We start from the raw sequence: 10,371 nt of genomic DNA, 5'->3' as shown, positions 1-10,371 counted from the left end.
CTTTACAGGACATGGAGGGGAAACTTCCAGGCAAATCTAAAGGCTTACTCAAGGGTCAGAAAATACGGTGAATAAGGCACAAGGCCCGCTCTCTGTGCTGTGCCGCAAGGAGCTGTACAGCCAGCCTCTTTTCCCAGACCTTGCACCACTGGCTGGGGAAATAGACAAAAGAAAGGCTCTGGCCTCACCCTTGCGGAACTTAAAATAAGTCCGACTGGCAAGACAAGACTTGTAAAATTTAAAACCGCAGTTAAAGGGAGAAAAAACAAAATAAAACAAAAAAGCCACCTCTGCTTAACAATCGCCTATGTGTGTGCTGCAGAGCAGCGGTGCAAACTTGAAGAGAGTTTTAAACCGGAGGGACAAAAAAAAAAAAAAAAAAAAAAAAAACCAAACCCCAAAAAACTAAACTAAGATGGAAGAAAGGAGGCTGTGTTCGAGTGGGAAATGCCAGGTGAGGACTGAACGTGGGGTGGAGGAGAGTCTCCTCCAGAATACAGACGGCGGAGCGCCGGGTGGAGTGCGGCGACCCCAGAGCCGGAAAGGCCGGCGGCAGCCGTCGCGGCGGGTCCGTTAAACCGAAAGGCGGCTTGCCGAGCCTCCATTTGCGCGGCGGGGCCCGGCGCGGAGGTCGCAACGTGGGGGCGGGGCGGGGCGGGTCCTGCGCGCGCAGGCGCCCTAGCGGGCCTCGCCCGGGCAGGGGGCGGGGCGCCTATATTACGTGCGCGGCGCCGCCCCATGCGAGAGGACGTTGCGTGCTCGCTCGCGCCAGGCGAGTCTCCGCGTCTTGCCTCGCGAACTCGGTGAAAGGAATTGGCGCCGTTCGACACCAGGCGGGTCCGTTCTGCAGCAGCCCTCCGCTCTCTCCAGCCGCCGCATCAGCCGCAGCCGCCGCCCGGACCGACCAGCCGCCGCCACAGGCCGAGGGAGGGAGCCAGCAGTCCGCGGTGAACCGGGGCCCTCACCATGAGTTCTTCGCCTGTTAATGTCAAGAAGCTGAAGGTGTCGGAGCTGAAGGAGGAGCTCAAGAAGCGGCGCCTCTCCGACAAGGGCCTCAAGGCCGATCTCATGGATCGACTCCAGGCCGCGCTGGACAACGAGGCGGGCGGCCGCCCAGCCATGGAGCCCGGGAACGGCAGCCTCGACCTGGGTGGCGATGCGGCCGGGCGCTCGGGAGCGGGCCTAGAGCAGGAGGCCGCGGCCGGCGCCGAGGACGACGAGGAGGAGGAAGGCATCGCCGCCCTGGACGGCGACCAGATGGAGCTGGGCGAGGAGAACGGGGCGGCGGGGGCGGCCGACGCGGGCGCGATGGAGGAGGAGGAGGCGGCGTCGGAGGACGAGAACGGCGACGACCAGGGCTTCCAGGAGGGGGAGGACGAGCTCGGCGACGAGGAGGAGGGCGCGGGCGACGAGAACGGTCACGGGGAGCAGCAGTCCCAACCGCCCGCGGCGGCCGCGGCGGCGCAACAGCAGCCTTCCCAGCAGCGCGGAGCTGCCAAGGAGGCCGCGGGGAAGAGCGGCGGCCCCACCTCGCTCTTCGCGGTGACGGTGGCGCCGCCGGGGGCGAGGCAGGGCCAACAACAGGCGGGAGGTAAGCAGGCGGAAGGTGGTGGGTGCGCGCGGCCGTGGGGACCGTGCCCCAGGCCTGCCTGGGCCCCCTAGGGGCGAGCGCCGCGGGAGGTGGGGGCGGGGTGGGGGGAGAGCCCGGGGCCGCGGAGGGGCGCCGCTCGCCGTGCCGCCGGCGCCTCCATTATGTATGTCGGGCGCCCGGGGGGAGCTGCAGCTGCCGCTGGCGCGGTGGGGGGAGGAGGAGCCCAGGCGGGCGGGCGGGAGCGCCGGCCGCTGGGGCGCTGCGTGCGCGCGGTCCGGGCACATGTCGGCGGTGGGGGGAGGGGAGGAGCCCGAAGGTCCCGGGGCGGGCGGGCGGGCTTTGGCGGCTCGGCGCCGCGGTATTGTGCAAGGAGCGCAGGGGCTCGGTGTGACGTCACTTCCGGCGGGCGGCGCGGGGAGCGGGGCGGAAGCTTAGTACAATGCGGCGGCGGGGCACGCGGGCTCGGGTGGGGGAGGGGAGCTGGGCCCAGGCTCCCCCCCTCCCTCCCCCGCCCCTCCGCGTTGGAGCGCGCGGCGCGGCGCACGTGGGCCCGGGCGGTGTCGCGCTTTTTCCTTTTTTAAAAACGCTGTCTGGAAGGTTGCGCTAGGGTGGCCGACTCAGAAACGGCTATAGACTGCGTCACTTGTCTCTAGTCTGATTCCAGGTTATTTTATTTTATTTTTTTTATTTTTTTAATTCTTGTTTATGGATTTGAAAAGTCACTGAACCAGCCTGGGAAGAAAAAAAAATCAGTAACAGCCCTTGAGGCTCGAAAGATGAAAAGGTGCTTTCCTCCATTATTTAGTGTCCGGCCTGGTGCTTTAAGGCGGTGTTCTGTGTCGTTATAGGAGATGGCAAAACAGAACAGAAAGGCGGAGATAAAAAGAGAGGCGTTAAAAGACCGCGAGAAGATCATGGCCGAGGATATTTTGAGTACATTGAAGAAAACAAGTACAGCAGGTAGAGGAGCCTACCCCAGTTCTAACTTGTCACCCACTCTTTATATTTATACATGGTGGGAAAAGCTTAATCAGGAGACGATTCTGTCTTTCAGAGCCAAGTCTCCTCAGCCACCTGTTGAAGAAGAAGACGAACACTTCGATGACACAGTGGTTTGTCTTGATACTTGTAAGTGAGGCTAACTTTCCCGCTCTTAACTCGTTTGCAAGTGCAGTGTTAATTTGGTTTAAGTGCTAGGAAAATGTGTAATGATCTTAAAGTGGAGAAAACCAGTTAGGAAGCTTGTTTTAAAGCAGGAAGGTAGTAGCTTCTGCTCAGGCTACAGTAGTTTAATATTAATGTAACTTCAGTTGTGTTGATTTAAAAAGCTCTAGTGATTGGTGATATTTTTATGAGTTCAAACTTCTCAGTACTTAGGGATGTAAAACTAAATAACTTTGTTCAGCTACCAGGAACTTTTTCTTTTTTAAACCTGCCTGTAACTTATCCTTAGATTATGTGATTTAGTTTTTCGTGGAACTATATTAAGTGAGCTATTTGGGCTAGTTGAGTACTTCCTAATGACTTTCCCATTAGCACACAAGTGTATTCCCTATTCTAAGGATTGTAATATTACCTTTCAATAACTGCTCTTTTGTTCTCAATTCCAGTTCAGTAGCTGCTGCTTTAACATAAGTTGATTTCTTCCAAAGACCTGGGGCAGCAGCAGTGGGCTATCTGAGCCACTAGCTTTCTTCAGCAGCGAATGGTATCAATGGCAGCGCTGTAAATATGCTACTTAACCTAGTTGGGTTGCAATTGAATATGAGGAAGTATTGCAAACCATGAAATGGGCTTTAGCTTTCAGATTTGTATCTTTATCCTTCAAAGAAGTCAGGTAGTTTAGCAATTATTAAGAACATATCTTTTGGTGTGAGCAGAACAAAAATATTCAAATAAGTCCTTAGCTACAGGATTTCATGTGGTAGAAGGGGTTAAAAGTTTGACTTCTCATGCTTCCCTATACAAGTTGTGTTCAGAGCCCTGAGAGTTAATTAAATGTAAGACGTGGCTGGTTTCTAACTACGTACCTTTCACAGTCAGTTACGACTTGAACGAAAGGAAGAAGAAAACAAACTGATTTGGAAGTTTTGTTCTTTACCAAGTGTAAAATAGTAGAACATTTCGAAATTCATAAGGTAGTTATAGGAATGATTCAAGAGAAGAGTTAACATTGCTACTTAAAGGAATTTTTAATCCAGTCAGCTAATATTTGTAATAGACACATTTTAATTCTGTCAGCAGTCAGGAATTTTATGAACAAAGCTTAAGGAGAATATCAAACTGCAGATGAGTTCAATAAAAATCAACCACTTTCTAATTTAACGTTAGTTGCCAGTGAGAATCCTGAGAAGCTGCCAGTTAATGAGCTCTAGTCACCCAAAGATAGCAAGGTTAAAGACTGGATTTGTATAATCCAGGCAGTAGTTAATTCCTAGTTGTGACACTTTTTCAGACTGGGTAAAAGAACCTTAAAAGGTTAACATTTAGGCTCCCAGGTTTATGGGTTCAAGCTGTCTTAGTGACCTCAGAATTAACGTTCTGGAGCCCTGATGTTAGTTTACAAAGCACAGAATCAGCAGCTCTCTTAAATATTTGGTGGCTTCCCTTCAGTTTTTAATTGTCACTGGTAATTCTACCTGGTTCTGGCATGCTTCACTTTGATTTCCTGCTGTCCTCTACTGCTTGCCTCTAAAACAAGGTAAAGAGCAGAGCAGGTATGTATTAATGTTGCGTTGTCTAAATCATTTAACATACTTAAAAAGCACTGCAAGTTTTGGCTTTAATTGGCAGTTGACTTTTTAGTATATGGTCAATGAAGGCTGCCTTGGTGGGAGTGGGGCTAAAAAAAATGAGAATAGGAAGGAAGGAAAGCATGGTATTAAATTCTGCAGTAGTAAATTAGGTGTTAGGTGGGAAAAAGGCTAAATTATGTCTTTGGAGCTGAAATAGTTTGGATATCAAAAGGATAATGTGATGTAATTTCAGATAATTGTGATCTGCATTTTAAAATATCAAGAGACCGTCTCAGTGCTTCTTCTCTGACTATGGAGAGCTTTGCTTTTCTTTGGGCTGGAGGAAGAGCTTCTTACGGTGTGTCAAAAGGCAAAGTCTGTTTTGAGATGAAGGTAAATGAGTTTTGTGACTTTGGGAACCTAATTGTATTTATTGGTTGTGTAGGTCAAAAGGGATTTTTTTTTTTTTTTTTTTTTATAGAATAGAATTTATTTAGGGCATGGGGAGGGGAGTTAAGAATAGTAGAGGCAGAGAGAGAGAAGAGAAGTAGGGGCTGGTCATGACCACGTGGAGGGGGGGGCAAGAGGCAATGTGGAGGAGCAGGAGTAAGAGCAGGATTCTTTTTCTGTGAAATAAAAGGGGGTTTGCCACAGACTGTTTTTGTTAAATTTTTGATAATAATATACAGAGCTAGACTACTTAACTATAGCCCAAATGAAACAAGCTAGAGTTCAAGGGGATTGTGTTGTTTTATAGATAAATCAAGGGTGGTCATTTGGTTTTTAGGTAACGGAGAAGATTCCGGTACGACATTTATATACAAAAGATATTGATATACATGAAGTTCGGATTGGCTGGTCACTAACCACAAGTGGAATGTTGCTTGGTAAAGTTTACATTTGAGTATAACATTCATTCAGGATCTGGTTACAGTATTACATGAGACCTAGAGTGTGGTGTAAGCGTTGACCTGGTTTTGTGCATTCCTTATTGCTATTTTAAAGCTATCATGTACAGGCAAGGATAGGGCTCTGTTTTTGTTTTTTCCTTTTGTACGTTTATAGACAGTTGAAATAGACTGCTTTTGACATGTCGGTTGTCAGTTTAATGTATGTATCCTACCTGAACTTTTGTCACTCAGATATTTGTTAGAGGCATGCTAGATTGTGGGCTGTGTGTATGCTTGCGCACTAGTAATTCGTAGCATAGATTTTAAGTGGAGCTTAGGTGGGTCTTTGGATTGCTTAGATACCAATTTCACTTTTTCTTTTTTTTTCTTTTTTTTTTTTTTAAGGTGAAGAAGAGTTTTCTTACGGGTATTCTCTGAAAGGGATAAAAACATGCAACTGCGAGACAGAAGATTATGGAGAGAAGTTTGATGAAAATGATGTGATTACATGCTTTGCTGTAAGTTACCTGTACATGTCATTAGCTATTTGTAGTATAAGAGACTGATCAGTGTGGTTAAATCTGTGTAACTGGTTTTCAGTTAAGAGGCTTGGGAAAGGCTCAGTGGTTGGATTTGTGGTGTGTAAGTGAGGACCTGAGTTTGGATACCTTTCACTAATGGAAAGTCTTGAGATTCATTTGGGAGGGAAGCAGCAGCAGCCAGTCTAGCTTAAAGGCTCATGCTCCAGCTTTAGTGACAGGAAATTGCCTGACATAGAACCTTGGCCACACACAAAAGCAGTTGAAACTGGGAAAATAAAACACTATTGTTTGAAGGATTACTGACATTTTGAAAGAAAAAAGATTGGCCTGAAAAATGCGTATCTAAGGCCTGATTCTTGGGCTTTGTTTATAACCATTAGTTCTTAGCAATTACCTAAACATGTTAAGGAGTGTGTCTGATGAATTGAGGAGACCTTATAGGTAGTTTTTTTTTTTAGGACTGAAAAGATGGGTCAGCATCCAAAGGTCCTGAGTTCAAATCCCAGCAACTACGTGATGCCTTACAACTGTCCTCTGTTGTCCTCTGATCTTTTAAAAAACTGATTTTTTTAAAATTTTATTCAACAGAACTTTGAAACTGATGAAGTTGAACTCTCTTATGCAAAGAATGGACAAGATCTTGGTGTTGCCTTTAAGATCAGTAAGGAAGTTCTTGCTGACCGGCCACTGTTCCCACATGTTCTCTGCCATAACTGTGCAGTTGAGTTTAATTTCGGGCAAAAGGAAAAGCCATACTTTCCAATACCTGAAGACTGTACTTTTATCCAGAATGTCCCCTTAGAGGACCGAGTCAGAGGACCAAAAGGGCCTGAAGAGAAGAAGGATTGTGAAGTAAGTTTATGTGTGGTGCAGATTGGGTTACAGATGACATTGAGGAAGGGTGAAGGATGAATAATAGATTATAGATTGTTAATACTGTTACGAGGTAAAGTGAGCTTTTTTTTTTTCTCACTGTAGGTTGTAATGATGATTGGCTTGCCAGGAGCTGGAAAAACTACCTGGGTTACTAAACATGCAGCTGAAAACCCTGGGAAATACAACATTCTTGGAACAAATACTATTATGGACAAAATGATGGTAATAACTTTTGAGAAAGTGTCCAGAAAAGGGGTTGGGGTAGAGCAAAGGGAGGACGCTTGCCTAGCACAGCACTATACCCTGGACTTAATCTTCAGCACTATGATAAATAAATGGGGTCAGAAATTATCCTGGGTTAATGTTGACTTGTGCTTTCATTTATTAATATCTTAGAGGAAATGATATGGGATAAAACAAAACAGGAGTACTTAAGTTTTTATGTCTATAGTGACTACTTTTTCATAAGTCATTAACAGCAGTATCATAAAAACTACGTTTTTTTAACTATTGAAAGGATGCAATTGAATATTTATAAAATGAGGCCTGGTTCCTGTAGTTCTAAGCTTTTTACAATATTTTGCTAGGTGGCAGGTTTCAAGAAGCAAATGGCAGATACTGGAAAACTGAACACACTGTTGCAGAGAGCCCCACAGTGTCTTGGCAAGTTTATTGAGATTGCTGCCCGCAAGAAGCGAAATTTTATTCTAGATCAGGTAAGCAGTAGCTTTGAAGTTAAATAGAAATTAACTGATAATTGGTAAGATATGAGATTAATGTCTTTAATGTTTTTCCACAAGACAAATGTGTCTGCTGCTGCCCAGAGGAGGAAAATGTGCCTGTTTGCAGGCTTCCAGCGGAAAGCTGTTGTAGTGTGTCCAAAGGATGAAGACTATAAGCAGAGGACACAGAAGAAGGCAGAAGTAGAGGGAAAAGACCTACCAGAACATGCTGTCCTCAAGATGAAAGGTATGAAATTCATCTTATTGTTACTGTCTTAAGTCTGGTTTGGTAATTTATACCTAGAAAATATCCTCAAACTTTTAGGGATTATGCTAATCTGGTAAATAGAAATTTGTATGGTTACTATACAAAGAATGGGATGAAGCCATGATCAGATACTGAGGTGGTTGAAAGAGTTATGTATTCAGAGATAATTAGTTTGTAGAATTTACATTTTTATAATTATAAGTTTGATTTTATTTCCTGTAGGAAACTTCACCCTTCCAGAGGTTGCAGAATGCTTTGATGAAATAACCTATGTTGAACTTCAGAAGGAGGAAGCCCAAAAGCTTTTGGAGCAATATAAAGAAGAAAGCAAAAAGGCATTGCCACCAGAAAAGAAGCAAAACACTGGCTCAAAGAAAAGCAATAAAAATAAGAGTGGCAAGAACCAGTTCAACAGAGGTGGTGGCCATAGAGGACGTGGAGGATTCAATATGCGTGGTGGCAATTTCAGAGGAGGAGGCAAGTTAATTTTGCCTGTTATTGTTACTTGAAATTTGAAAATGAGCTGAGTTTATTGGTTTCTTAGATGATTTTCTGCCTAGTTTAGTACACAATGAGGAGTATATTATTAGGTATGCTTAAAACTGGGCATTGCTTACTTTTCATTAACAAAGATGACTGACTTTATGAACTCTTCCATAGTCTATGACAGGACTAAACTAAACCCTCCTTGCATTTATTTATTTAGCTCCTGGGAATCGTGGTGGATATAATAGGAGAGGCAACATGCCACAGAGAGGTGGTGGTGGCGGAAGTGGTGGAATTGGCTATCCATACCCACGTGGCCCTGTTTTTCCTGGCCGAGGTGGTTACTCAAACAGAGGAAATTACAACAGAGGTGGAATGCCCAACAGAGGGAACTATAACCAGGTATTGATTTGCCCTGAAATGTTGTAGATGAGTGGATGTTGGGAGTCTTAACTGGAAGTGTTGACATGGTTGTGAAACAATTTAGTTTACTGGACTTTGCTTTTCAGGTCACTAATAAGAACAGTGAGCTTGGGGTGTAAGGGTTTCTGCTTGCTCCTTCCTAAGAAACAGCTGGCCATTGCTTCAGAGTCTTTACTTACAGATTTTATTTTTTAAACTTTCATAGAACTTCAGAGGACGAGGAAATAATCGTGGCTACAAAAATCAATCTCAGGGCTACAACCAGTGGCAGCAGGGTGTAAGTAGTTCCTTAAATGATTATATACATTATAGTATTTTTATGTTTACAACATTGAGATGGAAGCTCTTACCTAGGAATTGAAGAAGAGTTTTATACATTAATAGGGCAAGGTGTCTATAAATTAACTGTGTTATTGTTATTGTAACCATGGATAGGCTGGATTTTAACAGTTTTTAGATAAAGTAATATTTAATACATAAGGTTGTTTTACTACATGGTCATTTTTAGTACTTTAATTACATAAACTAACCCTAAGTCTTGTGTTTCTTTTGGTAATGTGTATTGGTAAATAATATGGGTAATTGGTAAATTAAAATTAAGTCTCTGATCTGATATAGAAATTAAGTGTGATAAATTTGTTTCCAGCAGTTACTCTGAATTAGATCATTGTCATTTCCTAAAAACAATTTGAGTGGCTTATTGATGTTTTTTTCTTTAAAAACAAAATTTTCTCTTACAGCAATTCTGGGGTCAGAAGCCATGGAGTCAGCATTATCACCAAGGATATTATTGAATACCCAAATAAAACGAACTGATACATATTTCTCCAAAACCTTCACAAGAAGTCGACTGTTTTCTTTAGTAGGCTAACTTTTTAAACATTCCACAAGAGGAAGTGCCTGCGGGTTCCTTTTTTAGAAGCTTTGTGGGTTGATTTTTTTTTCTTTTCTTTTTTGTACATTTTTAATTGCAGTTTTAAAGTGAATCGTAAAGAGAACCTCAGCATTGTGCACGATAAGAGAATGTGTCAGTATTTCAGGGTTCTACATTTTATCTGTAAAATGTGACTTTTTTTTTATCACAACAAAAGTAAAATGTTGCTTTGTACCTGGTGTCTTTTATTAAGCATTTACTCCCCAATTTCTCACAGAGAATAACAGTCGGGAGTCATTGTCACAATAAAATAGCAATGTTAGCAACCAGATTCATGGAAGGACGGACTAAGGGGTCCTCATGAATTGCACTAAGATTCTGTACTGCTCATAATACACTCCATCCTCTCTAGACTGCCGGGTGATAGTGGAGGGATAATCGCTGACAAAATGGGAAGGCTATTTTTTTTTTCTGTTTAACAATGGAATTGGCGTAATTGGGAATAAAGATAAAATTTGGAACCAAGATTGAGAAGATGGAGTGTATGTAGAAGGGCTGTTTAAAAATGTAAACTTGGTTGCATTATATGTGGAGGCTCAAACTTGTGAAGGTTAAATACCACAAATTTTTCCATTTGTTCTGCATTTTGATTCTGAAAAGAAAGCTGGCTTTGCCCATTTCTTATTAAAAAACTTGTTGTAAATCCAGTTGTCTAATGGGATCTATATGAAGTTAGCTATGTCTGTATGCCCTTCTCCCACAAATACTGTATTACTAGTGTGCTTGTAGTAGTTAACTCCACCATCTTTGTAAGCTAATGAAATTGTGAGTCACCCATTTATATCTTAATTTTTAATCATGTCAGTTCTTGAATGGGTATCTCCTTAGCCTGCTGATTTCTTTTTCTTTCTAAAGAAAGTGGGTGGAGAAATTAATTTAGACGTTTGTTTGCAATAAAAAGAAT

The 10,371-nt window shown here is 43.7% G+C and overlaps 1 protein-coding gene across 1 annotated transcript; it reads left to right on the top strand.

The window, feature by feature from the left end:
* The first annotated feature begins 734 nt into the window (after window positions 1-734).
* On the top strand, window positions 735-10,114 carry Hnrnpu (heterogeneous nuclear ribonucleoprotein U). The gene is made up of 14 exons (XM_031390942.1): window positions 735-1,591; window positions 2,440-2,551; window positions 2,646-2,719; window positions 4,580-4,719; window positions 5,114-5,213; window positions 5,622-5,734; window positions 6,347-6,610; window positions 6,737-6,856; window positions 7,222-7,350; window positions 7,435-7,603; window positions 7,847-8,101; window positions 8,331-8,512; window positions 8,739-8,810; window positions 9,274-10,114. The coding sequence occupies exons 1-14, from the start codon at window positions 967-969 to the stop codon at window positions 9,325-9,327; spliced, it is 2,409 nt and encodes an 802-aa protein (XP_031246802.1). The 5' UTR covers window positions 735-966; the 3' UTR covers window positions 9,328-10,114.
* The last annotated feature ends 257 nt before the right edge of the window (window positions 10,115-10,371 follow it).

This window comes from Mastomys coucha, unplaced genomic scaffold, assembly GCF_008632895.1.
Source record: "Mastomys coucha isolate ucsf_1 unplaced genomic scaffold, UCSF_Mcou_1 pScaffold1, whole genome shotgun sequence".
Lineage (NCBI taxonomy): Eukaryota > Metazoa > Chordata > Mammalia > Rodentia > Muridae > Mastomys > Mastomys coucha.
Note: the sequence above shows the minus strand (reverse complement) of the source record. Positions and strands in the feature narration are given on the sequence as shown.

Coding starts and splice junctions, on each gene's coding strand:
- Hnrnpu (XM_031390942.1), top strand. CDS start 967: ATGAGTTCTTCGCCTGTTAATGTCAAGAAGCTGAAGGTGTCGGAGCTG. Junction 1,592..2,439: donor GGGCCAACAACAGGCGGGAG/GTAAGCAGGCGG, acceptor GTGTCGTTATAG/GAGATGGCAAAACAGAACAG. Junction 5,735..6,346: donor ATGTGATTACATGCTTTGCT/GTAAGTTACCTG, acceptor TTTATTCAACAG/AACTTTGAAACTGATGAAGT.